Source organism: Lepisma saccharinum, chromosome 2, assembly GCF_977018435.1.
Source record: "Lepisma saccharinum chromosome 2, izLepSacc3.1, whole genome shotgun sequence".
Classification (NCBI taxonomy): domain Eukaryota; kingdom Metazoa; phylum Arthropoda; class Insecta; order Zygentoma; family Lepismatidae; genus Lepisma; species Lepisma saccharinum.
This window is the reverse complement of record NC_139230.1, coordinates 29,344,829-29,368,373: the sequence shown is the minus strand read 5'-3', so window position 1 is coordinate 29,368,373 and position 23,545 is coordinate 29,344,829. Positions and strand designations below refer to the sequence as shown.

General features: G+C 37.4%; 1 protein-coding gene across 1 annotated transcript in view; it reads left to right on the top strand.

Moving 5' to 3' along the window:
* Positions 1-21,463, top strand: part of LOC145984388 (complex I assembly factor ACAD9, mitochondrial-like) — a 55,832-nt gene extending 34,369 nt beyond the window's left edge. The window contains exons 4-10 of the mRNA XM_083118049.1: positions 644-769; positions 3,406-3,526; positions 5,194-5,405; positions 7,239-7,407; positions 15,397-15,563; positions 17,403-17,609; positions 21,168-21,463. Coding sequence (XP_082974175.1) covers positions 644-769; positions 3,406-3,526; positions 5,194-5,405; positions 7,239-7,407; positions 15,397-15,563; positions 17,403-17,609; positions 21,168-21,344 — 1,179 coding nt within the window. The 3' untranslated portion in view covers positions 21,345-21,463. The remainder of the gene's footprint in view (positions 1-643; positions 770-3,405; positions 3,527-5,193; positions 5,406-7,238; positions 7,408-15,396; positions 15,564-17,402; positions 17,610-21,167) is intronic.
* The last annotated feature ends 2,082 nt before the right edge of the window (positions 21,464-23,545 follow it).

Genomic DNA, 23,545 nt, shown 5'->3' with positions numbered 1-23,545 from the left:
ATCATGGAGTCTCTTGTTCAATTCCCGGTGGAGGCATATTGCGCAGTGGTTAGGATGCCACTTTAAACTGAGCATAAAGTGGCCTTTAACTAAAGGAACTAATTTTTTTGTGTGTAGTTGAAACATCGTAGAAACAATACTGGTGCCAATACACTTAGATTCCTGCTTATACAGATAAATATTGTAACAATTACAATTTGTTTGTTTAAATATTTGTAATTCTTTTTCTGTTAGGAAAATGTACATTTTGGAAATCTGTGCGTTTACTCACTAAATATATTATTTTACAGTAAAAAAAAAAGGTATAAAAAACTTACGTGAGTGAGCATAATGGTTGCAGACGACGTTTCGCGAAGCTACACTCCGCTTCTTCAGGTCTCTTTTCAGTACATAAAATACTTCGTCATATATGTAAAAAATCCAGGATTAGGTAAAAGGGGGTGTTTGGATATGGAATTTAAAATTACATGAAGATAAAAATGCCATGAGGCTAAGAGATAATTCTAAAAGAACAGTGTGCCCATATTACCATACAGAATGAAAGAATCAATTATACTCGCTCACGTAAGTTTTTTATACCTTTTTTTTACTGTAAAAGAATAAACTGTTAGGAAAATGTTTGATATTCTGCTTTTTTGCATAGGTGGAAGATAATTTGGGAAACAAGGTAGATAAAGTGACAGCCTTCATTGTGGAGAGAGATTTTGGAGGTGTCACAAGTGGCAAGTCAGAAGATAAACTTGGAATAAGAGGATCAAATACGTCTGAGGTAAGTTCATATTGTTTAGTAGCAAATGTCAAATAAAGTTTCGGGGCATCCCCAATGGGATGTAATGAAGGGGTTCCTGCATCAACACCTGGTTTGAAGCATATGGTGGTTTGGATCCCACTTTTCAACTGTTATTCCAGTCCTGATTAGCCTATCTGTGCATAAGGTGAACTTAAACTCAAAGTTCCTTTTTCATATTTTGGTAAGGCTCACCATTAAATAATCTGTGTATCATATATTCCCCTTGGATGATTAAATTTTATAATTATGGTATATTTTTCTTCTGATAGTGAGCACCCTCTTCAATTCTGAAAGCAAACCTATTCTTTCACAAAGATTCCAAAGTTTATCAGTTCTTTTCAAGCCATTCATTGTTCACCTTTCAAAGGCTAGTACTGAAACTGCTCTGATGTTAATTTATGCAGTGCTCTCGATATACACTGGTCAAAACAATTAGGGGAGCAAGCAAGAAATCCCAAAACCAAAGTTGGAAAGTCAAAAGTAGCAATGTATGTTGATGAAGTGAGTGTGTCCTCAACCAGTACAATTCATCTGTGATGAATCATCAGCATGAAGAGCTCTCTAGTGACACCATAAGGCACGTGGCAGAATTTGTGATATGAGGAGCAATCACGAGGTCACTTGGGAACACAGTTTGTGTGGTGCTGGCAGACCGTAAGTGCAGGTGGGATTCAGTTGAGTAGTGTTGAATAGGAACGATGACAGAACAACACGATTTAGGGGAATCTAGTGCATGGAGAGCCATTGGGAGGATGGAAGCAGGGCAAACACAACGTGAGGTGGCTGCAGCCCTTGGTGTGTCACGCACTGTCATTTCCAGGTTGTGGACACGATTTCAACAGACAGGTACAGTACGAAGGAGGCCTGGGCAAGGTCGCTCACGGTCAACAAGAGTTAGGGAAGACCGGTACTTAGCATTGTCGGCTTGCAGGAATAGGCAGCAAACTGCAACTGACTTGCAACGCGGCCTTGTTTTGGCAACAGGACGAAGAGTCTCAGGCCAAACTGTATGAAATCGCCTGCGGGAAAGGGGTCTTTATACAGGAAGACCAATGGTGTGTGTCCCTCTGAATGCCCAACACCGTAGGGCCCGCAGACAGTGGGCTGTGGAACATCGTGAGTGGGGACATGGAGAGTGGAGTTCAGTTCTCTTGTCGGATGAGTCGCGTTTCAGTCTCCAGTCAGATAATCGACACATTCTCATCTGGAGGGAACGTGGGACTTGCAATTATCCCGCACATGTGCGTGAAGTGTCTCAGTATGGTGGCGGTGGCTTAATGGTATGGGCAGGGATCAGTGTTGGTCGACGTACCCCCCTGCACATTATCCGGAACGGTACTTTGACAGCCTTACGATACCGGGATGAGATCCTCAGGCCTTATGTTGTCCCAATGGCTGCAGATATCAGTGATGGAGCACGTCTGGTTGACGCCATGCTACGGGATGAGGGTATCGAACGAATGGTATGGCCAGCATCCTCCCCAGACTTGAATCCCATTGAACATGTGTGGGACACACTCAGAAGACGCATTGCTGCTCGGCCAGCGCCGCCTACAACTCTGCAACAGTTGGAAATGGCCCTTCTGGAGGAATGGGTGAATATCCCGCAGGCTGTTGTTGATAACCTTATTGGTTCCATGCAAAACAGATGTGCAGCTGTCATAGTAGTTCATGGCGACCACACGCCTTATTAGAGGTATGGATCTGTTGCGTATCTGTCCATTTCTGTTGTCTTATCACCGTGCTGTTCTCCTGATTTTGTGCAGTACCTTGCAGAAATCACCCCTAGAACTCTGTTGTGCTAATGACTCAATAGACATGTATTGTACTGGTTGAGGACATACTCACCTAATCAAAATACATTGCTACTTTTGACTTACCAACTTTGGTTTTGGGATTTCTTGCTTGCTCCCCTAATTTTTTTGACCAGTGTATAACAGTTTGTTTTAAAGAAATCATTTTTCAGTACAAAATTCCATGAACCCCTTCTCTGCAGTGATGTTGAAGGGCAGTACTTCCGAAAATAAATCATCTGTATATAGATCATCTGGGGCATGGTGCTGATCACATCACCCCCAGCCCGGCCAAGATCAAGAAAGTGTGGGGCCCTAATGCCACACCCCTTATATGCCTTCATGGCGTGGTGCAAAGCACAGGGGAGCACTTAACTACACTTATATAGATCATCTGCATAATGAAGCTAGGAAAGCAATCTAAATGTAGACTCTGCCGCAAATTGTAAATTGTAGGAAAATACTCATTGCAAAAAATATATATTTCTCAGGAACCGACAATCCATCAACAATGAATTGTTTGCCCATGTAGACAATTGAAAGCACAAAAAGTGGTGTCTATAAAAATGACTTACCACAATGCAACAACTGTTAATTTAGAAATACTGTCTTATGTATAGATGCTCTGCAAAAAAAGACCACTTTTAAGAGATCCTATATATAGATCTGCCATAGGTTAGAGAAATCATTGATTAGTATACAATTCCATTTTGTAAGGGAAGTATTAACATTATTGAAAATGTAACATCTCTTGCATTGCCACCTAATAACAAATTCTTAAAGTAAAACTTTTTTGTAACAAATTCTCCCTTTTTTCTTAAGGTCTATTTTGAAAACACTCCAGTTCCAGTTGAAAACGTTCTTGGAGAAGTTGGTGGTGGATTTAAAGTTGCTATGAATATACTTAATAGTGGCAGATTTAGCATGGGAAGTTCAGGAGCAGGTAAGTTGTTTACCTTTTATTTGTAGGAAGTAGTGTTTACATTTTTTGTACTTTATGCAGTTAAGAAGGGACAGATGGATGGACACACACACATACAGATATACAGATACATACATTTACAGTGGAACCCTGATTTTATGTTCCCTGGTTTTACATATTCCTGCATTATATATTCAATCTTCATGGCCCCAATAGAGGCAAATGCTATAAAATTTTCCAGGATTTTACATTTCCTGCATTTTAAGTTCTTTCAACTTGGTTCCCTGAAAAACGTAAATCTGAGTTTCCACTGTATATATGCTGCTACATGTTCTGAATGATTTATGTTCTTCAAATTTTTGTACTTCTAGGTAATGGTGTTCCATTGTGTGGTAGTTATAAATGCAATGAAAATACATATATATTTTAAAGATCAGTTTTATGTTACTGGATTTTACATTAAATGCATTACAAGACCTGTTATTCCACTTTGTTATTTTGTTGTAATCATGTGGTACTCTAGTGTTAAGTTTTCATTAATTTATATCTTCATCTTCAATATTTTGTATCCCTTTATTCCCATCAAGTGAGTAGTGCTCACTTCCTTCCACATAGCTTTCCTGCCATTCCCAGTTTCCTTTCACCTCTTGCAAAACAGGCTCTGTTGGTTTATTTTCTAAAATGTTTCAGGTACTTGTTCCTTTCAAATTTTTAGCTTTTCATGGGCTACTCAGGTCTTTCCACTCTGCCAAACCCACATCTCAAATGCTTGTAGTATTTCCCTACCTCTCTTACACATTGTTGGTTTCTGATCTAGACAACAATACAGTCCATAGAAATGAGTACCTCTCTTTAGCAAGCCTACAAAGACATAAATCTGAATTTTTGTGTTTCTTATGAAATGTATGTGTTCATGAAATGTTTACTTACTTAAGCTGATTGATTTATTTATTTTATTTTACTTTGCTTTTCTGCCAATTTGGCTAATTGTGAAGATGAGGCGAAATGGATGAAAGGACAATCACAAACATGGACAGCACAAATTGCACAGGATTATACTGACTATGAGTCCAGATGACAAAGCATCTTTAGTCTGCAAAATGCTGTCCAGGGTGTACAATGTGGAAGGAAGGTTGAGAAGGCTACCCCTTCCCCTTAATATTCTTAGTACAGTAACTTTCCAGCACATTATATCAGGAAAACTGATAATGCATCAAATTCCCTCTTGCAATTGATAATGTTGTTATTTTCTTATTTTGTATCAATTTTCTTTCTTAATTATGAGTTGCATGCAATTGAGCTACATCTCTGCCATCCTCTTCTCTAGCTCACCTGCATGGTAGAGTAGTTAGTACAGCATGCTACGATGCCAGCATCTCAAGTTCGAGTCCCAGCCTGTTCTTTGTTAGTGTCCCCTTCATCAATTCCATGATATCATCACTTCCTCTTCATCTTTAGCCAAAAGTGGCAGAAAAGCAATGCTAAATAACAAAGAGCAACTCAAACCATCTTCTCCTCCAAACTCTTGGTCTTTCTTTTCCCTCTTTAAAATCCACAGGACCATAAAAATGTAAAATCAATGTATATCTCTACTTCCTTTTGATAATGAAATGTTCAATGAAGGTAAAAAATATAGTTCTGCTTACTGTAACAGAATAGCCTCTATATTTATTGATTATTGTTCACAGGTGTATTGAAGTATTTGATGCAAATGGCAGTAGAACATGCCGTCAACCGAAAACAATTTGGTAAACAGTTGAAGGATTTTGAACTCATCCAAGAAAAGTTTGCGAAAATGGCTTGTTCAACATATGCAATGGAAAGTATGGCATATCTCACGGCTGGGATATTAGATAGTGTTGAAAGTCCTGATTGTTCAGTGGAAGCAGCAGTAGTTAAGGTAAAATTTGTTCTGTTGATTTTTAAATTTTAAAAACTTGCAAGGCAAATATATGTATGTGTGAGTTCGATACCCGGTGGAGGCACGTAGTGGTTCAGATCCCACTTTAAACTGTAGGTCCAGTCCTGATTAGCCTTACTGTGCATAAAGTGGACTTGAAACACCAACTCAATCCAATCCAATATGTATGTGTGACTGCTTTATATCATGTCAATTTTTCCGGTAAGAAATAATATGTCTAATAAAACATGACAAACATTTATCTAAGTGCAGTTTGCATATTTCGCCTGTAATGGTGTATACTTATTGTGATGTCTTATTTAACACTTTCCACACAATCACAGTTTCACAATAAGAAAAATATTTTAAAAGTACATACTTGTAGCTTTATTTCTGATACTCAACATTTTAGCCCTGTTTTCTAGGTCTTCTTTGTGTTTTCCATGACATTTAACCCTCCCTTGCTCGTACCAATATTCCTAACTCTGATGTTCGCATGGCGTCTGACAGACTTGCATGATGACCTGCGTTGAAGCATATTTCTTTTTGAGGATTATTGTGGTTCAGATGAATCGAAGCATGAACCCAATTGTATTTCATACTCATATATTTATTAAAAAAATAGAAAACCTACATATTTAATAAAAAAACTAGCAATACACAACAAAAACTTACATTTTTAGTTGAATAAAACACATTATTTGTTTTGGGCACAAATGCAACAAATATGCATTGAGTGTTCTAAAATACAAAACCTGAGCAGTACACAACAAAAACTTATATTTTTAGTTGGATAAAACACATTGTTAGCCTTGTTGTTTCTAGAACTCATGTTTTATAACATATGTTGTTTGTACGATTTTGTAACACAAGTACTCGCGTGGCATCTGAGAGACTCTGTGCAGACAATATCACTAATAACTTCTCACCGCAAAAAATGTCGTAACTCATTCTGAATAATCATTTGCTCATACCAGAAAGGTACAGGGATGGGGAATACCAGAGCTACCTTGTTTCAGAAGTTATCGTTACTGATAGACACTCTGGCATCTCGTAGTAACGGAGGGTTCAAGCATTAAAAAGCTCACTTCATTGGCCAAAAGGTAAACAGCTAAAAGGATAAAATAGAAAGGTGGAAGGATGGCAGCAAACAAAGTGCTGTCATTACAAGGCCATAGTTAGAACTTTCTTCTAGGTGCATTTTAAGTCGACTGAACAACACTAAGTGTATCTGCTAGGCTTCTTCCTACCCTCTCTTCTACCTTGCAAAAGCTGTCAGATAAACAAAACTTGCTTGTTGTGTTGAACTTGATTGAAGATGTTTGAAATTTTACTCTTGTGTTTGGAAATTTTATTATTATTAATTCAATCCATGTACTCTTATTTCACTCCCATTGTGATTCATGTAAAATCTAAAGGTCTAGAAAATGGGGCTGTAACATTGCGTATCTGAAACGGAACCAAAATATTAAAAATATGTTTTCTTCTATTGGAACCTTTTGACACCACACACAGAGATATCTTCTTCAGTTAATTTAAATATGGTATAGGATGTCAAAATGTTCTACCAGAAAAAAAAAAAAAAGAGGACATCAATATTAGTACACCATTTTAGATAAAATATCATGTCTAGGATTACACAGGCTTATGTGAAACAATTTGTAAATACTCTGAACTGCTTGTTGCAATTTTCAAGTATCACTCACTACCAGTGGGAATCTATAAGAGAATCGGCATTGGTACACATCAATAAGTTCGTTTTTAAGTTCATTCAATAAGAACTTTATATGAGAGGTCATGTTCTTGATGTGTATTTTGTTATTCATTTTGCAGGTTTTTAGTTCAGAAGCATGTTGGAATGCTACAAGTGAAATACTGCAGATATTTGGTGGGATGGGGTACATGAGAGATTGTCCTATTGAACGCTGTCTAAGAGATAGTAGAATCATGATGATATTCGAAGGCACAAATGAAATACTTCGTTTGTTTATTGCTTTAATGGGTATGTAAGATTATTTTATTTCCAGTGTTACCTTATTAGTGCTATATATTTTGTTCCTGTGGGCTCAAATCAATCTTGACACCAATATGCAAGTGAAAGAACATCATCGTACATATGAAAGATAATTTATGAACATCAAGTGTACAGTGAACATGGTTGTATGCTGCTATAAAATGAATCTGGAACAACTTTGTCACATGTAGAAAACAAGAATTCTGTGTTGCTTGCTAAAGAATTTCTCATATCAAATTTGATGCTGCTCATGGTGAACTTTGACAGAACATCATCAAGATTGTTAATCTTATCACAAACAACATATGCATGTAGTCAATAACCATATTTCATATCTCAGAATAAGTAAGAACTTGGGATGGGCCGATACCGATAAAGTACAGACCAATTTACCAATACCAATAACTGATATTTTACCGATCCGATATAATATTCCAAATGGTCCTTGAAGACTTAAATGGCTCATTGACCTTAATAAATGTGTGTTTCAATGTGACTGCACTGCAAAAGAAGTTGCATATTTAGACATTTACTTTCATAAATGTAGGGCATTGAGATTATCCATAAAAATTGTAACAAAATGGTAGAATTTTGCACTAAATTATAAGATATTTATAGATATATTGGATTGGTAATTTTACTGAAAAATTGGTTTACAATAGAGTACCAATTAATCTGTCCCATCCCTAGTAACAACCAGTGGCGCAGGAACGTTTTTCATTTGGGGGGGGGGGGTACAAAATTCAGCCTCCCATATATATATGTCGAATCAAGTGTCGCAATAATAATAATTAGGATAATTATATTCAATTAAATTAATATATTAATTAATTAAATATGTACATTAATTAAGATTGTATTGTTATTATTACATGAATAGGTAAAAGATAGTAAAAGAATAGAAATATAACAGCAAGTATTCATTATCTAGCTTACGTGTAGTTAAGATCGCCAAGATTTGCACAAAAACAACTGCCCTGGCAAGGAATTTAATGTCAGATAGAAAAAGAATTGAATATTTATTGAATAACAAAAAAGAAGTTAGATCCAATTAACGAAAAGTAAAGTTCCTGATTAATATTTTATGGATATTATCATTAGTAGTGTGCATAAATCTTTGGAATCCTTCAAAGCCGTATGAGCCAAATTCCTTGCCTTCCAATAAGTTCAGCGGATAAAACCATCGAGTATACAGGGTGCAGCAGAAATAACTCACGGATTTCATTCGTGAATAACAAAGCAACGATAGATGTCATGCAAAATTTTATTTCACAGTTGGAAAGAACAAGGATTACCATTTTGTTTCCCATATGTACCGAGACAACTCCATGAGGAAGACGGCACGCAGTTAATGTAACGTCTGACCGTAATGCATGGATGTTACGCAACTTCCTGCAGCAGCAATTGAACGAACGTGGCAAATTGGCTGTGTGGTTCCAATAGGATGGTGCCACAGCACGCGTATCGATGAACGTGCTACGTGAAATGTTTCCAGGGCGTCTGATCTCACTTTTAAGTCACCTTCCATGGCCAACTCGTTCCCCCGAGCTCGCACCCTGCGACTTCTTTCTGTGGGAGTACCTGCAGGCTAAAGTTTACCAAGGAAGGCCGAGGACAGCCAATGATCTGAAAGATGGTATCAGAGAGGAAAGAGCGGCAATACCGACCAGACATGACTAGGAGGGTAATGCAGAACTTCAGGGCGAGACTTCAGAAATGCGTACACCGTGCAGATCGGCATTTGGACAATATCATTTTAAAACAAAGTCAACTATGTCACCCAAAATGGTGACTTGTGGCAATTTTGTAAAAAATAATTGGAACATTTTGTTCTTTGCAAATGTGCAATAAAATGGTAAACCTTGTTCTTTCCAACTGTGCAATAAATTTTGCATAACATCTATCATTGCTTTGTTATTCACAAATGAAATCCGGGATATATTTCTGCCGCACCCTAACTTTTAATTGTTACGCTGTTCAAGCATGGTATTGGCATTGACGAAAATTGAGTATAACAAATGCTAAACAATTATATTTTGATAAATTAATTTTACTACTTGGTAAGTCTTTTGGGGGAAGGGGTCCGGACCCCCTGGACCCCCACAAAAACGTCCTTGATACATAGGTATAATGCAGTGGCGGCTGGCCAAGTGCAACAAGTGCAGATGTTTTCACCTAATTTTCAAATTAATATTGACATTTTTCATTTGCTTATTAAATTAAACTATTTCCCAGCAGAACGCACACGATAATACTCAAATAACACGCCGCTCGGCGCTACACACGTATTGAGTTCGTCCCAACCCAAGAGCAAACACCGCTAGGTTGCGGAAGACTTAGCCGGTTGTCATGGCAACGGTGACGTCACCTAGCGTTGGCCTTGAACATGGTGTCGCCCTCTACGTGAATCAGTTCTCTCGTCGGAGAAAACATCGCATCCAGTGCTTGTGGCAAAATCTTCGCGTTCTCGCGAGATCTTGTTCCGCGTGTGTGTTTCGCGTTTCCTATCGTGTGTTGTGTTCATGTGTTGAGCTGTGGTTTCTACAATGAACCCAGTAAATGACTTAGTGTGTAATTTGTTGCAGACACCATTTTCCAGATGGACGGATGAAGACAAAAAAGGCGTTTTAAATTGGGGGGGGGGGGGCACTGGCACTTACTATTTGTTTTCATTGCCTATAAATATACTTCTTCACCTGTTATTTTAGGCACGAGCCGCTACTGGTATAATGTGAAGCCATGAGAAATATTCTTGTTTAGAACAGCACACACGAATGTCCTGTTATTTAATGCAAAATATGCATAAAAAATATGCATAAATATTTTTCATTGTTTTTGTTAGAATTTAAGTTTAAAAGAAAAAACAGATTTTAAAATCAGATAACAATTCTGAAACATATAAGGCTAAGCTCTGGACCTCATTCTAGGCTTATTTGGATTTCACGGAATGGAAAATCATGAGTGAGGGGGATCTTGAGCCACCCCAACCAGGAATAATCATCTCCCACCCACTGGATATAGAAACTACATTATATAGAGTTCCACTTCAGTTCCGTTCTTTCTAATTTTAAAAGTCCCATAGCTACGCATAAAAATATCTTTAAACAATTTATGGCAGGTGTGTACCATATCCAATGCCTTTTAGAAGCCATGTATTTGGTATTTTCTCAGACATCTATAGGGTGTTGTATTAAAGAAGAAAAAAATGAGTTCAGATGGTTCCCAATCAACTCGTAAGAAGTCTAACTTTGAAATATTTGTGAAAAATATGACAAATCATTTATTTGTAATATAATTAGCTGTACCTAATGACGCTCTTCAAGTACTGAAAGTAATATCATTCGGTTCATTTACAAAACCGAAATCCTTCAGCTCTCAGAAGTAGCAAGGAAATCCATACCCTCAAAAGTTTATTATTTCTTTTCAATTTTTGGTGGACAATGTGAAGAACCGGCCAAGGTTTATTTTCGTATGTAGTGGTATTAAATGCAGATACATGCGTGTGTGTTAGGATGAGATGTCAATTTCTCGTTTATGTGAAAATGTAAACTTTAATTTAAGCAGAAGCATGTGCGCGTCACTGTTAAAGATTTTCGCATCTACAAAGAAAATCCAAAACACATTCCCACCTCGCCGTACTCCGTGGCGGAGGGGTTAGCATAGCTCGCTATGACGCCTGAGTTCCCACGTTCGAATCCTGGCCTGCCCATGGGTGTTATTTTTGTTTGATTGATTGATTTAGTTTATTTTACTTCGCGTTTTGTGCCTCTTGGCTAATTTGCGAAGATGGGGATGAGTGATGAAATGTTGAAATTGATGAATGGACATTCACAAACAACCAAGCCCGACCGGGATTCAAACCCGGGACCCTTGGCGTCGCAGCGCGATGTGCTAACCACTCGGCCACAGGGTCGGGCTTTTATTTTTGAGTGTCCATCAATTTCATCATATCATCATCACTCATCCTCATCTTCGCAATTAGCCAAAAGTGACAGAAATGCGAAGTAAAATAAACCAAATCAATCAATCAAATATTCCCATCTTACTCCCAGAGACCTTGTAAATCCAATCCAAAATCTACCAATAGAACCTGCAGTGAGTCTCATTTATCTCGTGCATTCATCTGACTAATGTAATTTTCTTACAATTTGACTTTAGAGTTTAACATAAAATGGCGTTGTGTTTGTGTTGCATTCGATATCACAATAAGATTTTAAGCAATTTATGTCCAATTATAAGTATACCTAATACATAGGTAAAAAATAGTCCCCCCTCTGATAAAATCGCAAATTGCACCCTGTTTAAATGTCTAGGAAATATTTCATTTCACCTAGGAATGGTATCGCGATGCGATGAGTCGAGAATTGTCACAGTCTCATCTTGTATCCTGTGTGGTGAGGTCCTTCTTGTTCTTGTTTGTGCTTATTTTTCTTTCGGTTTCCACTCTGAAGTTATGAAAACTTATTCCAAATTCACCTCATTCTCAGATAGGCTAATCGGCACTATTTTTTTTAAAAAAATATATCTTAATATATAGGTTTAAGTATAGTTTTCCCAACACCATCTTACAAATTTATGAAAAATATGGGTGAGGTACAGGAGTGCATTGTAACCCCCCCCCCCCCAGTTGGTCTGTCGTGTCTCGTCTCTTTCGTGTAAGTGTTCCGTTTCGGAAAATTCCATTATAAATATTCAAAAGAAAATGGGGTCATTCATATACTCTTCTGATGAAGATTTGTATCTTATCTTCGAATCGACGCGACCACTGCTTTAGAAATGTGTACCCCCCCCTTACGCAAAGCAGCAATCGTCTGCAGCGTGGTTTTCTGAGAGTCAATCTGATTCCATCGTTCCACACACATTTTAAACAATTTTCATCTCGTTAAAGAGGTTTCCAAGAACTTAGGTCAATGAACTAACTAGTAGCAAGCACAATGTAGTATAATAAGTTTACAATTAAATGTTTTGAATTTCTGTGGTAAGGACTATAATGCTTAAAATTTATAAACAATAATACATTTTTTATTGGGCGAATTGATAATAGGTCATTTTAACAGCAGCACCTTCCGTCTGCTGTCAAATTACCAAAGGGGGGTACAACTCGATTTACGGATTTAGGGGGGTACAGTACCCCCCTTCAAAAATTTGCGGGGGTACAATGTACCCCTGTTCCCCCCCGTTCCTGCGCCACTGGTAACAACATTGCTCAGAAGTTAAGGAATTCACAGGATTGGATTTTTCAAGGCATCCAGCCACTACCAAACCTGCCAGGCACATGCAATAGCACCTTCAAAGATTAGAAACACAATCCAAGACCAGTGGCAGCCCTGATTCGAAACAAGTAACATCTTTATGCCAGATGCCATCTTATTGCTAATGCCTGGCACACTTTCCCATCATATCACTGCTGTCTGGTGATACAGACTCTTTTGTTATGCAGTAGGGCCACCCTGTCCAAGGCTGTTTGGAGTTCTGAAATGCTTCAGGCAAAAACGATGGGATTTGTGTCTGCAAAAAGGCTGGCCAAACTGTGTGCCAAATGTCCTCTTATCCACCAGGAGGACCCGATAAGCAAAGTCAGAGACATTGGTGTACATCCTGTTTTGTCTGCCTGAATGGTACCACTGACAAACATGCAGAGTTGTGTAGTAGTACCCAACATGATTCTAGTCCACACCAACCAACTCTCTCTAGATTGCAGTGAAGGGTGTGCACCATGAGAGCCTACTGTATGAAACGATACAACTGTCTGTTACTACACGAGGCCATTTACGAGGCTCCCCTGTTGTGTTTCATCTCAAACACCAAGTGTTTAGTGCCAGTTTTTCTAAGTTACTTTGACATGTGGACATCCACTACCTGATCATCATTGAATGTTCCAACCTTGTCCTTGTTGAACCTCCTCCAATGTTGGGAAATGGGCCCCTTGGGGATGTTTATATCCTGGGGCACCTCCACATGTTACTGACCGACCGCCTATGACTCAGTAACGGCTTCTGCCTATTCGTACATTCACACGTGCACACCCAAATAAATCTGTAATGCAAATCATTATTATTATACTTATTTATTTTACTCTATCTCCTTCGAAACATCAAGTGTTCCCACGCCGCTCCACCAAGAGGGATGGTGGAGAAGCCTGCGATCAGTGATACCAACCCATGTAGACTGAGCAGCGATCGGGCCTTGAACACAATGGTAGTTTCACTCCCTATGATGCTGTTACAGCAGTCACATAGAGGATGCTGATTGGGTCTTTTGGCTTGAGTGCCGTGTGAGGGAAGGTTGCATCATTTAGGAAGGCTGAGAATGCAGCGATCTGTGTGCTAGCAAATGTAGTGTTGCAAACCCATTTAATTGAGTTGATGCAACCCATACATCATCGCAAATTGAGGGATTTTTTTTTATGAAAGGGAAATTTCGATGGTATATTGTCCCGAGCATAACAGGGAAAGAAAAGGAGGAGAGGGCAACTGAAACCAAAACTGGTGTTCTAAGCATGCCTTTGCTTAGTGCATCTTGGCTAAAATAAACTGTCTCTGTGGCGCAGTAGCCGAATTATCAACCCGCGGGGAGGGAGCGTGCATCAAATAGTCAGCTGTTTTGCATTGTGTGGCTGTTACTGCATTATAAAATTGTTTTAACGCTGCCAAAAGGTAATTTCCTGTTTCAGTGTAAAGTGTTTGATTTCATGATGAATAGAGAAACTGTAGGTAGCACAAGCAGACTTAATTTTTAACATTAACGTTATTGAATTTTTGGAGGAAAGTTAGCTACAAAGCCTGTAGCAACTGCAGTAATATATGGATATGGCGAAAGAGAAGTAAAATTCTGAAGTACGATTATGAAGCAGAGCAGTGTGAACTTAGTGATTACTGCTATTTGCTTCTTTAACATTTATTATTCTCTTGATTTGATCAGTCTGTCATTAGATATAAACAACAGCTAGATAGATTACAACTGATTTCCTCCATGTGGTAGTTGGATCGGCTTCTTTGGTGTACACCATTGTTATTATTCTCCTTGTTCATTAATATCAGCAGAGTGGGGGAGAAAGTTTTCAAAAAAATATTTTGTAAATCGACAATAGTATTGATATTGTAGATCCGTATTTCTACGTTTTGAGTGAAATTGTCAGGTTATCAAATGTTGAATTACATATTGCACAATAACATCACTCTTCTCGTGATTGGGTGGATAATTTCCGAAATATTTGATATTTTGTAAAAAAATCAGTGTTAAAAAAATCATGAGATATAATTCATAGCCTCATTTTCAGTGAAAGGTGATCAAAACTTGGGTTGCCAGTATATTAAGCATCATTATGTATGCAAAAACGGGCGAGAGTATTTCACAGGGGTGGTATAACACTTCTGGATGCGAGACTGAAGTGCAGACCACAAGCCGCCACTGCTGTGACCCTGTCCCTCATTTGTTCCTGCACATTAACACTTGGCAACATGCCTTATGTGCAGGAAGTATTCAAAACTGGTACTGCCACCACTTGGGCATACAGTATATGCACTCACTACTTGTGCAACCACCCAATGCTTCCACCTGTGTGTTTATATTGTCTTGAAATGCACTGATGAATATGTTTAGTAGTGAGTGGTCTCTTGCCTAGAAGGATCCATGTCTATGCAATAATAATGGTGAACACTGCGATTTGAGTTTCCTGCAATCGCTACTATAAATAAATATCTTGTGTGGCCAGCCAGGTGCCATAAATTATAAATGTAACCATAGTATTCATAATTCACGATATGTGCGACTTACTCACTTTATATATATTAATTCGTATTTTCTCGGATAGCCGAGAATAGAACCTGAAGATGGAAACAGTTGTTTCCAAAACGTCGTTGCACAAAATAGATACTCATTTCATGTAACAAAAGTTTTGTATTTTTAATTTATTGAAAATATGAATTAATATGTAACCATAGTAACTTTTTCAAATTACAACTGTGCCATTTACAGGACTTCAGCATGCTGGGGGTGAATTAAGTGAAACTGTCAAGAAGTTGAGAAATCCATTATCTAACCCAGGATTTATTATCTCAAAATTTATGGAAAGGAGACGACAAACTAAGGATACACCCAAGTTAAACCTTGGTATTGATGGGTACTTACATCCATCATTAAAGGTATGCTCATGTATAGTGAATTATACTAAAGACATGTGTGTTATTTAACCTCATCTTGCCTCTGTATTGTGCTTAAGTACTTGCTCTGTTACTTTTGGTTGGGTGGAGAAAAGTGTCAACACTGCATACCAGGGTAGTAGCTTTGCAGCAGTGTGACCACCCACACTTACATGATGTTGTTTGTTCTGCTGATGTTTGCCATGTATGCCAGTATAAAAGTTCACCTGATACCAGTCAATGTGACCACCTTACATACAGGGTGTCCAGAGTGGGACTGACAGTTTTTAAAAGTGTTATTTTAATATGGTAAGGAGTAGCTAGAAACAAAAACATACATTTTGAAGGCAAACTCATCAAGTTTTATTGGAAGAAGTTACAGTTTTTGTATAGCTCAGTATAGCTCTACATGAGCTTGGTTTGTTGCATGGAGAATGTCCAGCCTGTATTCAATCTCCCTCCACGTGCTCTTTAGCATCTGATGGGTTACAGGAGCATGAGCATTCCGAATACGGTCTTGCAGTTCTTGTAGATCATCTTTCTTTTAACCAGAATACATCATGTCTTCAATGTACCCCCAAAGAAAAAAGCTCAGAGGGGTAACGTCAATCTTCTGCAGAATGTCAATGGCAAATGAATGTCTTTTTGGTTTGTCATCTGGCTTAATTTGGTGCAACCAGCAATGGCACCTTGTATGCATACAAATGTATCCTTTTGTGCATGACTTTGTGAACAGTGGACCTTAGAATTCCTGTACCAATGCAATTTTTGTTTGAGCAACACTAGCGCCACCACCACTAGTTATACTAACTAACTAACTCTGTAGCCTTCTTAAACCCAAAGGTTCATGGCTGCAGCAACACAGGCCTTTCACCATGGCCTCTTATTGCTGTTTCTTGACATGTCTTTTTACAGTGCAGAGTTGTCAGCTCTATGCCTAACCCCCAATATGAATGGAGGACCGTAGTTATACATGTATGAAAATTTGCTTGGTTTGTCAAAATGTAATAACTATTTAAAAACTGTCAGTTACAAAAAGGACACCCTGTATTTTTTTTAATTTGAATTTGAATTTAAAATTTTGGGTGCGTCAGCACTAAGGCTATTTTGCACCCGTCACATTATACGGGGTTCAGCCCCTTATCGTTCCACATAACAACTCTAACGTTGCATAACTAAAATCATAAAATATTCTGACTTTCGTCAAAAGCTGAGGCTGTAAAGAAGCACTCAAGGAAAAAACATAGGACAACACAAATAAAATTATATTGGCCATGGGGCCAGTCGACACCCTGTATTTATAGTAGGCAGAAGATACATGTGGTGCTCACCAGTATTTTATTTTACACTTTTTTTAACCTTTAGGAAAACTAAACAGTATGTTGTTAGGATTTTTGTGACAATTTTCATCAAAATTTGGCACTGAGCTCTGTGGTGGAATTGTTATCAGAGTGTGCTACAAAACCAGGTGTCCCAAGTTCAAATCCTGGCCTGGGCATGGGTATTCTTTGTGAGTCTTCCTTCATCAGTTTCATCATATCATCACTCATTCTCATCTTTGTGATTACCAAAAGTGGCAAAAAAGTGACACTAAATAACATGGCAAAAGTTTGTGATATATTATTTTTTTAAACTTGAAATTTTCAAATCTCTATTTGAGAACACTTGAACTCAAAATTAAATTTTGTCTCATTTTTGGGTAGTTGTCCAAGTTATGTAAAAGGTTGTGATAAAAATTCAAAATTTGTAAAGGCCATCTTAAAATATAAAGTAGATTTTTGACACCTATTAGAACAATTTAGCTGTTTACAGTAACTAATTACATTTATTCTTTCTTTATAGAACGCATCTGATTTGTTGGAATATAGTGTACTTCGATTACAGTATGCTGTAGAGATTCTGTTGGCAAGAAATGGTCGAAATGTGATGGATTTCCAAATGGAGTTGAAAAGATTAGCCGACATAGTTATAGATGTATATGCAATGACAGCTGTGTTATCAAGGTCATCCCGTTCATACTGCATAGGCCTAAAGAATTCACATGAAGAGGTAATTACAAATAAAATAGTTTAAATTACTGTAATGGCACGTTTCTTGCTAAATTAACAAGAAGTCGATTATAGTGTCATTTCAAGTATTAAGAATCAGATTAACACAAGAGTTCCAACTGCCCATTTTCTAAAGTATAGTTTCCTACTATCCATTTTCTAAAGTTTAGTTACAAATGTTACAATTCATTGTTTATATTATATACATTATGGTGGGCTGAAAATCACTTTTTAAATAAAATGAACCTGTAATACAGAAATAAAAGTTAGTCATACCTCAAAAGTACATGTGCAAAATTTCACTGCATTAGTTCATCATTAAGGTGTGCCACAAGAGCATTTTTTGTTTAACAGTTTTCAAAATTTGTTATTACAGTAGATACTTGTATATTTTATTTTTATTTTCAACCCACCCTAGTACAGTTTGGCCTGTGCCAAAATTCTGGTATTTCTAATTATCAATACGAGGTGTGAAAAAGATTTTTTTTGCCACCTAGTGCATCAGAGTTCTAAAAGTTTTGTGTATGTTGATTGTACAGTCGTGGACACTTCTGGGTTGTAATGATTCCATTGGAAGTTAATTTGACTTTTGGAATGGTAGCACCACTTGCTACATGCTACCGGGTTCAAATCCCAACCTGGGCATCGGTGTTCTTTTTGAGTGTTCCTTCATCATATCATCACTCATCCTCATCATCGTGAAAGTGGCAGAAAAATGATGCTAAAGAAAAAAATCAAATCAAATCAAATTGTGACTCAAAGACTGTACATGTAAGGTAGGACTATCAATTCATCTTCGAATTTGTATATTTGAAAACTTGGCACTTAAGTCATTTTGGTTTTAAAACAATCATATACATGCAGTGCATTGCCTAGCGTAAGTCGAACCCACATCAAGTATAGATCCTGTACTAAAAACAAAGGAAAAGTGCAGGTAGCAAGACAGGAATACGGCACAACTCAAAATCCAAAAACTCTCTCAAATAGAGTGTGATGAAGATGCAAAATAAATAGGATAGTGAAATTGGAATTGCCCATACGATGTGACAAATACCGTCAAAAATGAGTCCAGTTCTCTCAAGCATCCTTGCATCAAAACATGACATTATATATTTACAGTACATAGGGTAAACTAACACTCAGGGCTCAAGATAACTTAACATGGAAATCAATTCGAGATTTAAATTATATGATATGCCATCTGGTGAGATTTCTGGAAACTACTGCATGTAGGACACTATGCTGCATTGAAGTCATTCAAAGCATGGGGAAGATGAAAAAAAAGTACTGTCTACTCTTCAGTTTTTGGCTCTAAATCATTTTATGGGTCAGAACATGTGACAAGTTATCATGTTTCCACCCCAAGGAATCAACAAAGTAAAATTTGTAAATAAATCAGAGGAAACCGACTTGATTGACATAAGTCGAGCATGAGAGATGATACTGAAATGTGGCAGCAAGAAAATCATGAAGAATGCACGAGTCTACTCATTTCATCTTTTGAAAGAATATTATGTATTGCCAGGCTAGTAAAGTTTTAAATTGTACTTTATAAATAAAACAAGTTTTTTTTTCTTTTTTCAAAAAGTCATGAGGCGTCTTGCTCAAGGCTTCCAGATTAATAATGTATTCTGTATGAGATAAATGCAAGTTGATTAAGTACGAAGATGAAAATAGTTTGAGAATGTCTTAAATGTAACCAGAAAAAGAAAGAGTCATGTTAATATCACTGTTTTGTTCAGTATGGCATCCTTCCCCAGTGTAGATAACCCGGTCATCAATTTGTGAATATTATTATTAATATGAAGTGGCAACAATAAGTTTGCATTTTTCTTCTGCTCCAGCTTTGCAAGTACAGATCAATTGCTTTATTTTCAAATCATCAGATGATACAGCACTGTTTGACAGAGCGTAAACACACATGCAGCGGCTATATTCGAAGTGACACTGGCTCTCAAGTTGTAATTTTAAATACGGAGAAACTAGTACTCACTTTTATCCGCGAAGCTGTTTTTTCTTCTTTTTCGATTAATTTCAGTGGCCACTGCCACCATCCTCGTTGGAACTTGCTGCGCTGTTGCTTGGCGTGCGTCTTTTGTTCGTAGTTCTCTGGCTGTAATTTTAATCGTGAATATTACGAACCTGAAAATGAGAATTCCAAGTCTCAAATTATGCTTCACAAGCCCCCTCCCCCCAAATTATTTAAATAAAAATAACATTCACTGTCGTCATGTTGAAATGCAGGAATGAGACCTTGAATGTAGATGCTTTATATGAAGAGAGTAGAAATGAATTTGACCACAATTTGGAAAAGTTGCCCAAGCATAAGGGCATAATGGAGCACTTGTGTTATGAGTAGCATTTAAACTACACATTTTCCTGAAATGTTGAAGCAGTTCAGATAGAAAACAACAGGGTAGCAAGAATAGTAGACTTGTGGAAAGTAATATACTGCCAACGTAATGGATGCAGATAAATAACATGTAGTTGAAAAAGCAGTAATAACAGAACAAGGAAGCAGAATATAAAAATAAATTTCTCCTCTACAGAATGACGTCATTTTTATATTGCATGCCATGTTCTTTAAAGTGGCATGTAATCCCCATACTATGTTGCAGCATGTGTGAATATAAAATCCTGCATAAACTTGAACACGTACTTCTACATTATATGTCTCCTAATTGAGCAGCATTTCACAATTCACTTCCAACTTCCTATTACAAGCAGTATGAAATTTTCCATGCCACAAATGCAATAAATTGGACATGTCATGTTTAATATAGTTCTCAAGGAATATTTAATTTTAAAGCATGAAGTCTTGTACAAATAAAGATGCATTGAAGGAACGTCAACGTCCTAATATGTAAATTGTGCATGGTAAATCACAAAGTTCTACTGTTTAGGAGCTGGTATTTGAAGTTTTAATTTTCAGATATAGGGACCTGAAACAAAATACACAATGGCAGGGTTGCATATGAGACTCCTACCCTACATTGAAATGATCCTAGGTGTGTAGTTTTGTGCATGCTATTGCTTCTCTGGTACAATGTAACTTCTCTTATACAATATATGCATAATACAAATGCATTGAATGCAATGATACCACTCGATTGACAAAGTTAAACATGACCTGCACAATGTCCATTGGACATTTGTTTACAAACTGTCTCACACATGTACCTAATTCAGGATTAGTTACATCATGCTAATTACTAAATCCTTCACACAGCAGCATCACAGTCATCTAGTAGGCAATGTAATTTAGTCACATTATAATACTGAATGCCCAGACTGGAAGAATTGTGGCTGACTATGGTAGACCAATTCATTCAATTATATTTATTCTTACATAGCCAGAAATGTGAAACATTTTCCACGTAGTAGGGAGCATATACTCTGTAAACTGTTCATTATATGTAGGCTCTTTTAATTTTTTTAACATGATGGAGAATCAAATAAATATTATTTACTTGATGTATATTTAAACTCAGTCTACTGTACATTGTTCATTGCATTTCAGAGATGTGATAAAGTTCTAGCAATGAATTTTATTTTTCAGATGATCCTTGCATCCACATTTTGCAGTGATGCACACAACAGAGTGAAAAACAATGTTAAAGAACTTGAAATGGGACCATTCGATACCTCTGACCAGAACTACAAGATCATTGCTGAGAAAATATTTTCAGCTGGTGGTTATTTTGCAGAACACCCTCTCACTAGAAATTACAGCTAAAATTTAGTGCATCATATTTTTTGTAATATTGTAATAAGAAACTTTTTTACACATGTTGCAAGCAATAATGATTTTTTATGAATTTTGATTTGTTAAATATTTATTTTAAATAAAGTAAATTATTGTGAAAATCAAATTTGTGTCAAATATTTTGCAAAGCATGGCCAAAACACGAGCCCCATGTAGTTTTCTGCACTTTTTGCACTCTTGTGCCTAGTTGGTTATGAAGTGCAACATCGATTTGGTGTCACATAGTGTATTTGGTGTGTGCTAAATAATGAAATGTACGTTTAAAGCAGCAGAAAAGTAGTTGTTGAATTTATACAGCTATTTTTGTGTAAAATGTGAAATCCGTCGAATGCAATGTCCTTGCACCAGCCTGACATTGGGATGTACCTGCACTACACCTGGTGTCAAAAAGTGTAGCACACTAGACAGGACTATGAATTCAAGTAGTACACCCAATAGTAACAGCAATAGGCAAATTGTCCAGTCTTTTTTCCACAATGTGATGATCATGAATTCAAATAAAAAGGTCATTAAGCAGAAGACTACATCTGCTTTGTACCAACAGAATTCCATTCCTTACAACAGAGGATGTAGAATAAAAATAGCAATGCACAATTTGCCTATTGTCTTTGCTGTTGGCTGTATTTATTGAAAAGAAAAGCTGAATTTTCACATGGGGAGAAATCACCTAAATGACTTGCAATTTCTATTCAGGGGCAAGAGCATTTGAGTGTACTTTTTTCTACATATAAAGTGGTTCCATTTAGGACCTGCAGTCCAGATATGAAATGTATTTTTGGTTGGTATACTACTAGCTTTCTTAAGTGATGCTATGAGGAGCTTTCATATGTTCAGTTGCATACTTTCTTACAACAGCCATGTCAAACTCGCGGGCTGTATGTGGCCTGCCCTGGCCCCATGAAAATGAAATGCATGCAGGACTATTTGTATATTTGTAGCTATCCCGCTTTTCCTTTTCTCAAGAAACAAGCCTCGATTATCCGACCTACACCAGATTGACCTATTTTCCCTACCCGCTTACATTCTTGCATTCCATGAAGGGGTAGCTGTGATGTCAATGAAGGAAGTTGATTGACAGGTTGCTTCTGAAATATCTTGCTGGCTGGGGGAGGGTTCTGTCACCTATGGGAAGGGTTTTTCTCAAAGAAAAGTCAGTTTCTGTTAATGTTTCAAACAACCATGTCGCTGTCTAAGCCTTGCGGTAGTAAGAAAAGAACTATTGAAGAATGCAGAATGAGGAGAAATTGAAGTGGGGATCTGACCCGAAACCACGTAAATATGCCATAGGAAGAACACGCACAGCACAGAGCTGTGTTTGCCAGTGATATGCACTTCATATATCAAGTGTCCTACTTGTGTATCTGCCAGTACTATTAGCACAGAACTTCAACCGCCATCGTTCTTCACGATAGCACTTGCGTTTGGTACCGACAATCCTACTGTTTTTCTTATATCTCCCACAGCAGTCATTTTGATGCTGGAATTTTAGTGATGTTGTGTAGCACTTACCTTTGCGAACAATTGTTCTCAATCATGAAGATTAGCAATACAGCCCAATGATCAAGAATGACTGACAAACATCTGTTGTCTGCATTAACCCATCCGCTTACCTAGTCGTCGAATCGACGGCCTGACTGGACGTTCGCTTCCCATACCTAGTCGTCGAATCGACGGGTTCCCGATTTTCATCATGTAGATCATGTTCATCATTCAATAGATGGCAGAGGTTGTATGATCTTTCAAATCTATGACGTGTATGTTTGTGCTGCTAAGTTTTTCATACCATTGAAGCATGTTTTGTTCAGTAATTTCTCATGTAAACAAACCTTCATTTGTTACGTCTTGCAAACATGTTGCATAAGAATGTTGTAGATGATTCTGCGATTGATAAGTTGCTTTTCGATAGCGATGAAAAGGAAAATGTGGATTTTGGAAAGGGAGATGAACACGGGGGTTCATTTTATGTTAGTGAAATTGAAGAATGTAGTGAAAGTGAGGAAGAGGTGGCTGTGGCAGGAAAAATATAAAAGGTTGAGGAATGGAAATGGAATGCAATGATGTGTGTGATCAAATTTATTAGGTGAGTTTCTAATTATCTTTCAAGTAAACTGCATATGTGCATACTTATTACTATACTTCCACTTCAATATATAAAATTTTCACGTAAATTG